Here is a 13,590-nt window from a genome sequence, read left to right on the forward strand (position 1 = left end):
CGCCGGGCTCACGCTTGGTCCTCTTGTGCGCCTTCTGGCCGTGCACCGTGTCGTTTGGGCGGCCGGCGGCTCTGTTTAGCCGAGCTCAAGGCCTGGAAACTGCCTTGAACTCGGCGGAGCGTCTCCTAGCGTCCCCGCACTCGGCCCGCTGTACTTGCGTCTTCTCCTTGCGTAGCGCCACCCGTCCTTGGTCTCCGGTGCTCTTGATTCCCACTCAGTCGGCCGCGGTGCGCTCGTGAAGCCTGCGAGCTCGGCGAGCTCGGCGGACTGGCACAGTGTACCATCCAGCCGAGTAGTACCGTCGGTGCTGCTTTCCTGGCCGTCTCGGTACTGCGAGCTCGGCGAACTCGGCGGACTGGCACAGTGTACCATCCAGCCGAGTAGTACCGTCGGTGCTGCTTTCCTGGCCGTCTCGGTACTGCGAGCTCGGCGAACTCGGCGGACTGGCACAGTGTACCATCCAGCCGAGTAGTACCGTCGGTGCTGCTTTCCTGGCCGTCTCGGTACTGCGAGCTCGGCGAACTCGGCGGACTGGCACAGTGTACCATCCAGCCGAGTAGTACCGTCGGTGCTGCTTTCCTGGCCGTCTCGGTACTGCGAGCTCGGCGAACTCGGCGGACTGGCAGTGTACCATCCAGCCGAGTAGTACCGTCGATTCCGCTATTAGGCGGATTTGGTACACTGATCCACTTGGGTGCTCCACAAAAGTGATGTTTCCTACACCACACTCCCACCACCAACCGAGAAGAGGAAGTCGCCAGAGTCGTCCTCACTCTGCGCGACGTTCGCTCGCTGCGGCCTCTGCCGCTCCGCGTTCTCGCGGATTCGCACAGGACACTTGGCGATCCAATGTCCTTGCTCCCCACAGTAGTGGCAGGCGCTGGCCTTGTTGGCGGTCGCCTGCCGTCCCTGCGCTTGCCGTTGTCGCTTGTCATGAACGCTTGGCCTTGACCGTGCGCGGCTCCGTCGACGCCGCCACCTTGCTCCTTGCGCTTCATGTCCTCATGCAGCAGCCGAGCCGTCACGAGTTCCCACGACAGCGAGTCGGCTCTCGACTCCAACGCCGTGATGAGGAACTGGTACGACTCGCTGAGACTCCCAAGAAGCGTGATCACCAAGTCATCTCGCTGACCGGAGCGCCCACTGCGTCGAGCTGCTCCGCCAGAGTCTTGATCTTGTTGATGTGCTCCAGCACATCATCACCTTCCGCCATCATCGTCGTGAAGAAACGTCGACGAAGGAAGAGCTTGTTGGCCAAACTCTTCTTCTCGAAGTGTCCTTCCAGTTTTGACCATGCATCGTACGCATCCTTCGCCGACCGGACCAGCGGCAGTTGCGAATCTTCCATCGCGAGACAGATGATCGCCAGCGCCTTGCGAGACTTCCTCTTGAACGTCGTTTGGTCCAGCGTAGTGGCGCAGTGCTCCAGCTTGATCTCTCCACTTGTCACTTCCCACAGGTCTCGTTCCTCGAGCACCATCGCCATCTTGAACTTCCACGTGTGGAAGTTGGTTCCGTCGAACTTGTTGATGCGAGAGGTCGTGGTCGAGGCGGCGTCCATGGCGAAAGCGTAGTCGAAGTCTTCAGCAGGGAAAACGGGGCTTGGGCTCATAACCAAAAGGAAGGTCGTTTGAGCACTAGATGTCAGAATGCAAAGTGATTGATTTAGGTCCTTAGTTCGCGAACTGCTTGCTACCTCTAAGCCTACTGGATATTCCTGCTGGATACACTCTACTGGATTCCTAACTGGATAGAAGGTCCTTCAGCCAATCAGCGAGTGCCACGTAGATGCCCATCCTGTACCCACAATCCTGTACCCACGCGTCCCATCATCAGCGTCCTGTAATCCTCGTCCCATCATCAGCGTCCCGTAATCCTCGTCCCATCATCAGCGTCCCGTAATCCTCGTCCCATCATCAGCGTCCCGTAATCCTCGTCCCATCATCACACGAATGATGGCAGCACCACTGAGTGAAGGTCACACCGGTACCTTACTGGTACACCGCAGCCGGTCGAGGCGATCCCTTGACAACAAAGTTCACGTCGATCCGGGCCGTGCTGAGTTTGGCCGCCAAGTATGGTCTCAAGCTGCATCAGATGGATGTGAAGACGGCGTTCCTGAATGGCGGCTTGGACGAAGAGATCTACATGGTGCAACCGGACGGCTACGTCGATGAAGACCACCCGGACTACGAGTGCAAGCTGAAGCAGTCATTGTACGGGTTGAAGCAGTCGCCGCGCATGTGGAACAAGACCATCGACGAGTTCATGCTGAAGCTGGGGTTCACCAAGTGCGAGTCCGACCATTGCGTCTACGTGAAACGCGACGGACACAGCATGATCTTCGTGGTCATCTACGTGGACGACCTGATCCTGGCCAGCAACGACGACGAGCTGATGGAGTCGACCAAGCGCACTTAGCAAACGGTTCGAAATGACAGACCTCGGCGAGCTTACGTACTTCCTCGGCATGGAGATCAAGAACGACTTGGAGTCCGGCAAGGTGACGATGCGGCAGACCAAGTTTCTCAAGTCGATCCTGAGCAAGTTCGGCATGCAGGACAGCAAACCCGTGAAGACGCCGCAGGATCCAGGACTTAAGTTGACCAAGAACATGTGCGAGGGTGGCTGCAAGCACGAAGACACGATGAAGAACGTGCCGTATCGGAGTGCTGTCGGCGCGTTGATGTACCTGATGGTGGCGACGCGTCCGGACCTGGCTGCTGCAGTAGGCGTGCTGAGTCAGTTCGCCGCCGACCCGTGTCCCACACACTGGCAAGCCCTCAAGCGTGTGCTCCGGTATCTGCAAGCCACGCCCACGCATGGCATCGAGTTCTCGAAGGGTGACGGCTGCGGAGTTGTGTGTGGCTACTCGGACGCAGACTGGGCTGGTGACATCGAATCGAGAAGAAGTACAAGCGGCTACGCGTTCATGATGAACGGCGGGTGCATCAGCTGGAGGAGCAAGAAGCAGCGGACGGTGGCGCTGTCATCTACAGAGGCGGAGTACATGGCGCTGTCAGAGGCGACGCAGGAGGCGGTCTGGCTCAAGGTGTTTCTGCGCGAGCTCGGCGAAATGGCAAGCGATGAAGCAATCAAGATCTACGAGGACAACCAAGGCTCCATCGCGTTGGCCAAGAACCCGGAGTTCCACAAGCGCACCAAGCACATCGACATTCGCTACCACTTCGTGCGTGAGAAGGTGGAAGACGGTCAGGTGGTGTTGGAGTACTGCTCGACGAAGGACATGCTGGCCGACATCATGACGAAGGCGATCACTTCTGTGCAGTTCGAAGTTCTGCGACACAAGCTGGGGATCCAAGGTGCAGCCGACGTCGAGTCGCGTGGGAGTGTTGTCAAGGGATCGCCTCGACCAGCTGCGGTGTACCAGTAAGGTACCGGTGTGACCGTCACTCAGTGGTGCCGCCATCATTCGTGTGATGATGGGACGAGGATTACGGGACGCTGATGATGGGACGAGGATTACGGGACGCTGATGATGGGACGCGTGGGTACAAGATTGTGGGTACAGGATGGGCATCTACGTGGCACTCGCTGATTGGCTGAAGGACCTTCTATCCAGTTAGGAATCCAGTAGAGTGTATCCAGCAGGAATATCCAGTAGGCTTAGAGGTAGCAAGCATTTCGCGAACTAAGGACCTAAATCAATCACTTTGCATTCTGACATCAAGTGCTCAAACGACCTTCCTTTTAGGTCGTCCACGTAGATGACCACGAAGATCATGCTGTGTCCGTCGCGTTTCACGTAGACGCAATGGTCGGACTCGCACTTGGTGAACCCCAGCTTCAGCATGAACTCGTCGATGGTCTTGTTCCACATGCGCGGCGACTGCTTCAACCCGTACAATGACTGCTTCAGCTTGCACACGTAGTCCGGGTGGTCTTCATCGACGTAGCCGTCCGGTTGCACCATGTAGATCTCTTCGTCCAAGCCGCCATTCAGGAACGCCGTCTTCACATCCATCTGATGCAGCTTGAGACCATACTTGGCGGCCAAACTCAGCACGGCCCGGATCGACGTGAACTTGGCCACTGGAGCGAAGGTCTCGTCGTAGTCGATGCCGTACTTCTGCGAGAACCCCTTGGCCACCAGACGCGCCTTGAACCGTTCGACCTCTCCAGCCTGGTTCTCCTTCACGCGAAACACCCATCTGTTGCCGATGGCCTTGCGTCCCTTCGGCAGTGGCACCACTTCCCACGTCTTGTTCTTGAGCAGCGAGTCGTACTCCGAGTCGCATGCTTCCTTCCACTTGGCTGCGTCGCTGGATTCCATCGCCGACTTGAACGTAGTCGGCATCTCTCCCACTGAATCCACGACGTACGCAGCCTCAAAATCTTGACTCTCTTGGGCCGCCGCAGACATCTCATCCAGCGTCGAACGTCCATTCTGCGGCGCATATCGCTTGGCCCTCGGCACCTCCACGGCTTCTTCTAGTGACTGCGTCCGCGGGTGTCGCTTGCTGCCGGGTTCGAAGTCTTCATCCCGCGCAGCCTCATCCTCACTGCCGTCCTCATCCGATTCGGACGGAGTCTCTTCATCCGTGGCATCTTCATCGTCTTCATCTGGAAGACCAATCACCACCTCCTTCGTAGCATACTTGCGTCTCCCACCGTCGAAGACGTCTTCCATGAACTGCGCGTCGCGGCTCACCAACACGCGACCGCTCTCGATCTCTTCAAACCGATACGCTTTCTCGTGCTCCGAGTACCCCAGGAACCGGCAACGCACCGACCGGGCGTCAAACTTGGACCGCTTCGCCTTCGGGACCAGCACGTACGCGTGGCAACCAAACACCTTGAGGTTCGCCAGCAGTGGCTTCTTTCCCGTCCAAACTTGGTGCGGCGACTTGTCGTGGCTAATGGCGCGTGTCGGACACCGGTTCCGGAGGAACGTGGCTGTCACCACCGCTTCACCCCAGTAACCCTTCGACAACCCGGCATGCTCCAACATGCAGCGCGCACACTCCACCAACGTCCGGTTCATCCGTTCCGCCACGCCGTTCAGCTGTGGCGTGTACGGCGGCGTGAACTTCTGCACGATACCACGGTCGCTGCAGAACTTGGCCATCTCGCGCGAAGTGTACTCGCCACCGTTGTCGCTCCGGAGCGTTTTCACACGCTTGCCGGTCTGCGTTTCAGCCAACGCAACGAACTCAGCGAACTTGGCGGCCACCTCCGACTTGTTCCGCATCAAGTACACCACACAGAAGTGCGACTTGTCGTCGATGAACGTGACGAAGTAGCGCTTGCCACCAAACGTAGACGTCTGCATGGGGCCGCACACATCGCTGTGAACCACTTCCAGCACTTGCTTCGCACGGTTTGGAGACGACTTCATGTAGCTCACTCGCGTTTGCTTGCCGAGTGAGCATCCGTCGCACAGCTCCCACTGCTTCACCGACGTCATGTCGATGCCAGAGCCGTAGCCCTTCTTGACGATGGCGTCTAGACCGCCATGGCCAATGTGACCAAGTCGAAGGTGCCAGAGGTACGACGTGGTGTCCCCTTTGCGATCCTTCGAGCTTGCCACATTGGCCTCGTCAGGCATCACCGGTGTCATGCTCAGCTTGAACAGCCCTTTGCCTTCGCGAGCGCCGAGCTTCCACTTGAGACCCTTCGTCTCCGTGAAGCACCCGTCGCTCTCGAACGTCACAGGCCCGACGTCCTTGGTGAATCTGCCGACGGAGAACAGGTTGCGCGACAACTTGGGAATGTGCCACACATTCGTGAGCACACCCTTCTTGACGCCGCGCGGGGTCTGCATCTTCATCACGATGTCGCCTCTCCCGATCGCTTGCACCACACCGTCGTCCGCGAGATGCACGTCCACCGGCGAGATCTTCTTGTAGTTCCTCATGAACTTCTTGGAACTGGTCATGTGCTGCGTCGCACCCGAGTCGACCAGCCACACCTCATTCGACTTGGTGGTGTTGCTCCCACCACCAACCGAGAAGAGGAAGTCGCCAGAGTCGTCCTCACTCTGCGCGACGTTCGCTCGCTGCGGCCTCTGCCGCTCCGCGTTCTCGCGGATTCGCACAGGACACTTGGCGATCCAATGTCCTTGCTCCCCACAGTAGTGGCAGGCGCTGGCCTTGTTGGCGGTCGCCTGCCGTCCCTGCGCTTGCCGTTGTCGCTTGTCATGAACGCTTGGCCTTGACCGTGCGCGGCTCCGTCGACGCCGCCACCTTGCTCCTTGCGCTTCATGTCCTCATGCAGCAGCCGAGCCGTCACGAGTTCCCACGACAGCGAGTCGGCTCTCGACTCCAACGCCGTGATGAGGAACTGGTACGACTCGCTGAGACTCCCAAGAAGCGTGATCACCAAGTCATCCTCGCTGACCGGAGCGCCCACTGCGTCGAGCTGCTCCGCCAGAGTCTTGATCTTGTTGATGTGCTCCAGCACATCATCACCTTCCGCCATCATCGTCGTGAAGAAACGTCGACGAAGGAAGAGCTTGTTGGCCAAACTCTTCTTCTCGAAGTGTCCTTCCAGTTTTGACCATGCATCGTACGCATCCTTCGCCGACCGGACCAGCGGCAGCTGCAGATCTTCCATCGCGAGACAGATGATCGCCAGCGCCTTGCGAGACTTCCTCTTGAACGTCGTTTGGTCCAGCGTAGTGGCGCAGTGCTCCAGCTTGATCTCTCCACTTGTCACTTCCCACAGGTCTCGTTCCTCGAGCACCATCGCCATCTTGAACTTCCACGTGTGGAAGTTGGTTCCGTCGAACTTGTTGATGCGAGAGGTCGTGGTCGAGGCGGCGTCCATGGCGAAAGCGTAGTCGGAGTCTTCAGCAGGGAAAACGGGGCTTGGGCTCATAACCAAAAGGAAGGTCGTTTGAGCACTAGATGTCAGAATGCAAAGTGATTGATTTAGGTCCTTAGTTCGCGAACTGCTTGCTACCTCTAAGCCTACTGGATATTCCTGCTGGATACACTCTACTGGATTCCTAACTGGATAGAAGGTCCTTCAGCCAATCAGCGAGTGCCACGTAGATGCCCATCCTGTACCCACAATCCTGTACCCACGCGTCCCATCATCAGCGTCCTGTAATCCTCGTCCCATCATCAGCGTCCCGTAATCCTCGTCCCATCATCACACGAATGATGGCGGCACCACTGAGTGAAGGTCACACCGGTACCTTACTGGTACACCGCAGCCGGTCGAGGCGATCCCTTGACAACAAAGTTCACGTCGATCCGGGCCGTGCTGAGTTTGGCCGCCAAGTATGGTCTCAAGCTGCATCAGATGGATGTGAAGACGGCGTTCCTGAATGGCGGCTTGGACGAAGAGATCTACATGGTGCAACCGGACGGCTACGTCGATGAAGACCACCCGGACTACGAGTGCAAGCTGAAGCAGTCATTGTACGGGTTGAAGCAGTCGCCGCGCATGTGGAACAAGACCATCGACGAGTTCATGCTGAAGCTGGGGTTCACCAAGTGCGAGTCCGACCATTGCGTCTACGTGAAACGCGACGGACACAGCATGATCTTCGTGGTCATCTACGTGGACGACCTGATCCTGGCCAGCAACGACGACGAGCTGATGGAGTCGACCAAGCGTGCACTCAGCAAACGGTTCGAAATGACAGACCTCGGCGAGCTTACGTACTTCCTCGGCATGGAGATCAAGAACGACTTGGAGTCCGGCAAGGTGACGATGCGGCAGACCAAGTTTCTCAAGTCGATCCTGAGCAAGTTCGGCATGCAGGACAGCAAACCCGTGAAGACGCCGCAGGATCCAGGACTTAAGTTGACCAAGAACATGTGCGAGGGTGGCTGCAAGCACGAAGACACGATGAAGAACGTGCCGTATCGGAGTGCTGTCGGCGCGTTGATGTACCTGATGGTGGCGACGCGTCCGGACCTGGCTGCTGCAGTAGGCGTGCTGAGTCAGTTCGCCGCCGACCCGTGTCCCACACACTGGCAAGCCCTCAAGCGTGTGCTCCGGTATCTGCAAGCCACGCCCACGCATGGCATCGAGTTCTCAAAGGGTGACGGCTGCGGAGTTGTGTGTGGCTACTTGGACGCAGACTGGGCTGGTGACATCGAATCGAGAAGAAGTACAAGCGGCTACGCGTTCATGATGAACGGCGGGTGCATCAGCTGGAGGAGCAAGAAGCAGCGGACGGTGGCGCTGTCATCTACAGAGGCGGAGTACATGGCGCTGTCAGAGGCGACGCAGGAGGCGGTGTGGCTCAAGGTGTTTCTGCGCGAGCTCGGCGAAATGGCAAGCGATGAAGCAATCAAGATCTACGAGGACAACCAAGGCTCCATCGCGTTGGCCAAGAACCCGGAGTTCCACAAGCGCACCAAGCACATCGACATTCGCTACCACTTCGTGCGTGAGAAGGTGGAAGACGGTCAGGTGGTGTTGGAGTACTGCTCGACGAAGGACATGCTGGCCGACATCATGACGAAGGCGATCACTTCTGTGCAGTTCGAAGTTCTGCGACACAAGCTGGGGATCCAAGGTGCAGCCGACGTCGAGTCGCGTGGGAGTGTTGTCAAGGGATCGCCTCGACCAGCTGCGGTGTACCAGTAAGGTACCGGTGTGACCGTCACTCAGTGGTGCTGCCATCATTCGTGTGATGATGGGACGAGGATTACGGGACGCTGATGATGGGACGCGTGGGTACAAGATTGTGGGTACAGGATGGGCATCTACGTGGCACTCGCTGATTGGCTGAAGGACCTTCTATCCAGTTAGGAATCCAGTAGAGTGTATCCAGCAGGAATATCCAGTAGGCTTAGAGGTAGCAAGCATTTCGCGAACTAAGGACCTAAATCAATCACTTTGCATTCTGACATCAAGTGCTCAAACGACCTTCCTTTTAGGTCGTCCACGTAGATGACCACGAAGATCATGCTGTGTCCGTCGCGTTTCACGTAGACGCAATGGTCGGACTCGCACTTGGTGAACCCCAGCTTCAGCATGAACTCGTCGATGGTCTTGTTCCACATGCGCGGCGACTGCTTCAACCCGTACAATGACTGCTTCAGCTTGCACACGTAGTCCGGGTGGTCTTCATCGACGTAGCCGTCCGGTTGCACCATGTAGATCTCTTCGTCCAAGCCGCCATTCAGGAACGCCGTCTTCACATCCATCTGATGCAGCTTGAGACCATACTTGGCGGCCAAACTCAGCACGGCCCGGATCGACGTGAACTTGGCCACTGGAGCGAAGGTCTCGTCGTAGTCGATGCCGTACTTCTGCGAGAACCCTTGGCCACCAGACGCGCCTTGAACCGTTCGACCTCTCCAGCCTGGTTCTCCTTCACGCGAAACACCCATCTGTTGCCGATGGCCTTGCGTCCCTTCGGCAGTGGCACCACTTCCCACGTCTTGTTCTTGAGCAGCGAGTCGTACTCCGAGTCGCATGCTTCCTTCCACTTGGCTGCGTCGCTGGATTCCATCGCCGACTTGAACGTAGTCGGCATCTCTCCCACTGAATCCACGACGTACGCAGCCTCAAAATCTTGACTCTCTTGGGCCGCCGCAGACATCTCATCCAGCGTCGAACGTCCATTCTGCGGCGCATATCGCTTGGCCCTCGGCACCTCCACGGCTTCTTCTAGTGACTGCGTCCGCGGGTGTCGCTTGCTGCCGGGTTCGAAGTCTTCATCCCGCGCAGCCTCATCCTCACTGCCGTCCTCATCCGATTCGGACGGAGTCTCTTCATCCGTGGCATCTTCATCGTCTTCATCTGGAAGACCAATCACCACCTCCTTCGTAGCATACTTGCGTCTCCCACCGTCGAAGACGTCTTCCATGAACTGCGCGTCGCGGCTCACCAACACGCGACCGCTCTCGATCTCTTCAAACCGATACGCTTTCTCGTGCTCCGAGTACCCCAGGAACCGGCAACGCACCGACCGGGCGTCAAACTTGGACCGCTTCGCCTTCGGGACCAGCACGTACGCGTGGCAACCAAACACCTTGAGGTTCGCCAGCAGTGGCTTCTTTCCCGTCCAAACTTGGTGCGGCGACTTGTCGTGGCTAATGGCGCGTGTCGGACACCGGTTCCGGAGGAACGTGGCTGTCACCACCGCTTCACCCCAGTAACCCTTCGACAACCCGGCATGCTCCAACATGCAGCGCGCACACTCCACCAACGTCCGGTTCATCCGTTCCGCCACGCCGTTCAGCTGTGGCGTGTACGGCGGCGTGAACTTCTGCACGATACCACGGTCGCTGCAGAACTTGGCCATCTCGCGCGAAGTGTACTCGCCACCGTTGTCGCTCCGGAGCGTTTTCACACGCTTGCCGGTCTGCGTTTCAGCCAACGCAACGAACTCAGCGAACTTGGCGGCCACCTCCGACTTGTTCCGCATCAAGTACACCACACAGAAGTGCGACTTGTCGTCGATGAACGTGACGAAGTAGCGCTTGCCACCAAACGTAGACGTCTGCATGGGGCCGCACACGTCGCTGTGAACCACTTCCAGCACTTGCTTCGCACGGTTTGGAGACGACTTCATGTAGCTCACTCGCGTTTGCTTGCCGAGTGAGCATCCGTCGCACAGCTCCCACTGCTTCACCGACGTCATGTCGATGCCAGAGCCGTAGCCCTTCTTGACGATGGCGTCTAGACCGCCATGGCCAATGTGACCAAGTCGAAGGTGCCAGAGGTACGACGTGGTGTCCCCTTTGCGATCCTTCGAGCTTGCCACATTGGCCTCGTCAGGCATCACCGGTGTCATGCTCAGCTTGAACAGCCCTTTGCCTTCGCGAGCGCCGAGCTTCCGAGACCCTTCGTCTCCGTGAAGCACCCGTCGCTCTCAAACGTCACAGGCCCGACGTCCTTGGTGAATCTGCCGACGGAGAACAGGTTGCGCGACAACTTGGGAATGTGCCACATTCGTGAGCACACCCTTCTTGACGCCGCGCGGGGTCTGCATCTTCATCACGATGTCGCCTCTCCCGATCGCTTGCACCACACCGTCGTCCGCGAGATGCACGTCCACCGGCGAGATCTTCTTGTAGTTCCTCATGAACTTCTTGGAACTGGTCATGTGCTGCGTCGCACCCGAGTCGACCAGCCACACCTCATTCGACTTGGTGGTGTTGCTCCCACCACCAACCGAGAAGAGGAAGTCGCCAGAGTCGTCCTCACTCTGCGCGACGTTCGCTCGCTGCGGCCTCTGCCGCTCCGCGTTCTCGCGGATTCGCACAGGACACTTGGCGATCCAATGTCCTTGCTCCCCACAGTAGTGGCAGGCGCTGGCCTTGTTGGCGGTCGCCTGCCGTCCCTGCGCTTGCCGTTGTCGCTTGTCATGAACGCTTGGCCTTGACCGTGCGCGGCTCCGTCGACGCCGCCACCTTGCTCCTTGCGCTTCATGTCCTCATGCAGCAGCCGAGCCGTCACGAGTTCCCACGACAGCGAGTCGGCTCTCGACTCCAACGCCGTGATGAGGAACTGGTACGACTCGCTGAGACTCCCAAGAAGCGTGATCACCAAGTCATCCTCGCTGACCGGAGCGCCCACTGCGTCGAGCTGCTCCGCCAGAGTCTTGATCTTGTTGATGTGCTCCAGCACATCATCACCTTCCGCCATCATCGTCGTGAAGAAACGTCGACGAAGGAAGAGCTTGTTGGCCAAACTCTTCTTCTCGAAGTGTCCTTCCAGTTTTGACCATGCATCGTACGCATCCTTCGCCGACCGGACCAGCGGCAGCTGCGAATCTTCCATCGCGAGACAGATGATCGCCAGCGCCTTGCGAGACTTCCTCTTGAACGTCGTTTGGTCCAGCGTAGTGGCGCAGTGCTCCAGCTTGATCTCTCCACTTGTCACTTCCCACAGGTCTCGTTCCTCGAGCACCATCGCCATCTTGAACTTCCACGTGTGGAAGTTGGTTCCGTCGAACTTGTTGATGCGAGAGGTCGTGGTCGAGGCGGCGTCCATGGCGAAAGCGTAGTCGGAGTCTTCAGCAGGGAAAACGGGGCTTGGGCTCATAACCAAAAGTAAAGGTCGTTTGAGCGCTTGATGTCAGAATGCAAAGTGATTGATTTAGGTCCTTAGTTCGCGAACTGCGTGCTACCTCTAAGCCTACTGGATATTCCTGCTGGATACACTCTACTGGATTCCTAACTGGATAGAAGGTCCTTCAGCCAATCAGCGAGTGCCACGTAGATGCCCATCCTGTACCCACAATCTTGTACCCACGCGTCCCATCATCAGCGTCCTGTAATCCTCGTCCCATCATCAGCGTCCCGTAATCCTCGTCCCATCATCACACGAATGATGGCGGCACCACTGAGTGAAGGTCACACCGGTACCTTACTGGTACACCGCAGCTGGTCGAGGCGATCCCTTGACAACACTCCCACGCGACTCGACGTCGGCTGCACCTTGGATCCCCAGCTTGTGTCGCAGAACTTCGAACTGCACGGAAGTGATCGCCTTCGTCATGAGGTCGGCCAGCATGTCCTTTGTCGAGCAGTACTCCAACACCACCTGACCGTCTTCCACCTTCTCACGCACGAAGTGGTAGCGAATGTCGATGTGCTTGGTGCGCTTGTGGAACTCCGGGTTCTTGGCCAACGCGATGGAGCCTTGGTTGTCCTCGTAGATCTTGATTGCTTCATCGCTTGCCATTTCGCCGAGCTCGCGCAGAAACACCTTGAGCCACACCGCCTCCTGCGTCGCCTCTGACAGCGCCATGTACTCCGCCTCTGTAGATGACAGCGCCACCGTCCGCTGCTTCTTGCTCCTCCAGCTGATGCACCCGCCGTTCATCATGAACGCGTAGCCGCTTGTACTTCTTCTCGATTCGATGTCACCAGCCCAGTCTGCGTCCGAGTAGCCACACACAACTCCGCAGCCGTCACCCTTCGAGAACTCGATGCCATGCGTGGGCGTGGCTTGCAGATACCGGAGCACACGCTTGAGGGCTTGCTGTTGTCAAGGGATCGCCTCGACCAGCTGCGGTGTACCAGTAAGGTACCGGTGTGACCTTCACTCAGTGGTTCCGCCATCATTCGTGTGATGATGGGACGAGGATTACGGGACGCTGATGATGGGACGAGGATTGCGGGACGCTGATGATGAGACGAGGATTACGGGACGCTGATGATGGGACGGGTGGGTACAGGATTGTGGGTACAGGATGGGCATCTACGTGGCACTCGCTGATTGGCTGAAGACCTTCTATCCAGTTAGGAATCCAGTAGAGTGTATCCAGCAGGAATATCCAGTAGGCTTAGAGGTAGCAAGCAGTTCGCGAACTAAGGACCTAAATCAATCACTTTGCATTCTGACATCTAGTGCTCAAACGACCTTCCTTTTCTAAACACCCATCTGTTGCCGATTGCGTCCCTTCGGCAGTGGCACCACTTCCCACGTCTTGTTCTTGAGCAGCGAGTCATACTCCGAGTCGCATGCTTCCTTCCACTTGGCTGCGTCGCTGGATTCCATCGCCGACTTGAACGTAGTCGGCATCTCTCCCACTGAATCCACGACGTACGCAGCCTCAAAATCTTGACTCTCTTGGGCCGCCGCAGACATCTCATCCAGCGTCGAACGTCCATTCTGCGGCGCATATCGCTTGGCCCTCGGCACCTCCAC

The 13,590-nt window shown here is 57.8% G+C and overlaps 7 protein-coding genes across 7 annotated transcripts; 3 read left to right on the plus strand and 4 right to left on the minus strand.

Moving 5' to 3' along the window:
* Nucleotides 1–1,111: 1,111 nt before the first annotated feature.
* Nucleotides 1,112–1,561, minus strand: IUM83_18304 (Copia proteinlike; the record flags this gene model as incomplete). The annotated part of the gene is made up of 1 exon (XM_067943295.1): nt 1,112–1,561. The coding sequence occupies one exon, from the start codon at nt 1,559–1,561 to the stop codon at nt 1,112–1,114; it is 450 nt and encodes a 149-aa protein (XP_067784516.1).
* A 536-nt stretch (nt 1,562–2,097) lies between these two features.
* Nucleotides 2,098–2,421, plus strand: IUM83_18305 (reverse transcriptase; the record flags this gene model as incomplete). The annotated part of the gene is made up of 1 exon (XM_067943296.1): nt 2,098–2,421. The coding sequence occupies one exon, from the start codon at nt 2,098–2,100 to the stop codon at nt 2,419–2,421; it is 324 nt and encodes a 107-aa protein (XP_067784517.1).
* Nucleotides 2,422–2,470: 49 nt separating this feature from the next.
* IUM83_18306 (retrovirus-related gag-pol polyprotein) lies at nt 2,471–3,394 on the plus strand (the record flags this gene model as incomplete). The annotated part of the gene is made up of 1 exon (XM_067943297.1): nt 2,471–3,394. The coding sequence occupies one exon, from the start codon at nt 2,471–2,473 to the stop codon at nt 3,392–3,394; it is 924 nt and encodes a 307-aa protein (XP_067784518.1).
* Nucleotides 3,395–3,652: 258 nt separating this feature from the next.
* Nucleotides 3,653–6,789, minus strand: IUM83_18307 (Gag-Pol polyprotein; the record flags this gene model as incomplete). The annotated part of the gene is made up of 2 exons (XM_067943298.1): nt 3,653–6,141; nt 6,207–6,789. The coding sequence occupies 2 exons, from the start codon at nt 6,787–6,789 to the stop codon at nt 3,653–3,655; spliced, it is 3,072 nt and encodes a 1,023-aa protein (XP_067784519.1).
* A 480-nt stretch (nt 6,790–7,269) lies between these two features.
* On the plus strand, nt 7,270–8,568 carry IUM83_18308 (Retrovirus-related Pol polyprotein from transposon TNT 1-94; the record flags this gene model as incomplete). The annotated part of the gene is made up of 1 exon (XM_067943299.1): nt 7,270–8,568. One exon carries the CDS (start codon nt 7,270–7,272, stop codon nt 8,566–8,568), a length of 1,299 nt encoding a protein of 432 aa, XP_067784520.1.
* A 230-nt stretch (nt 8,569–8,798) lies between these two features.
* Nucleotides 8,799–11,928, minus strand: IUM83_18309 (gag-pol polyprotein; the record flags this gene model as incomplete). The annotated part of the gene is made up of 4 exons (XM_067943300.1): nt 8,799–9,236; nt 9,314–10,776; nt 10,846–11,280; nt 11,346–11,928. 4 exons carry the CDS (start codon nt 11,926–11,928, stop codon nt 8,799–8,801), a joined length of 2,919 nt encoding a protein of 972 aa, XP_067784489.1.
* Nucleotides 11,929–12,303: 375 nt separating this feature from the next.
* On the minus strand, nt 12,304–13,530 carry IUM83_18310 (RxLR effector candidate protein; the record flags this gene model as incomplete). The annotated part of the gene is made up of 2 exons (XM_067943301.1): nt 12,304–12,921; nt 13,357–13,530. The coding sequence occupies 2 exons, from the start codon at nt 13,528–13,530 to the stop codon at nt 12,304–12,306; spliced, it is 792 nt and encodes a 263-aa protein (XP_067784469.1).
* Between the last annotated feature and the right edge of the window lie 60 nt (nt 13,531–13,590).

The sequence above is a fragment of the Phytophthora cinnamomi genome (assembly GCF_018691715.1).
Source record: "Phytophthora cinnamomi strain GKB4 chromosome Unknown Contig90, whole genome shotgun sequence".
NCBI lineage: Eukaryota > Oomycota > Peronosporomycetes > Peronosporales > Peronosporaceae > Phytophthora > Phytophthora cinnamomi.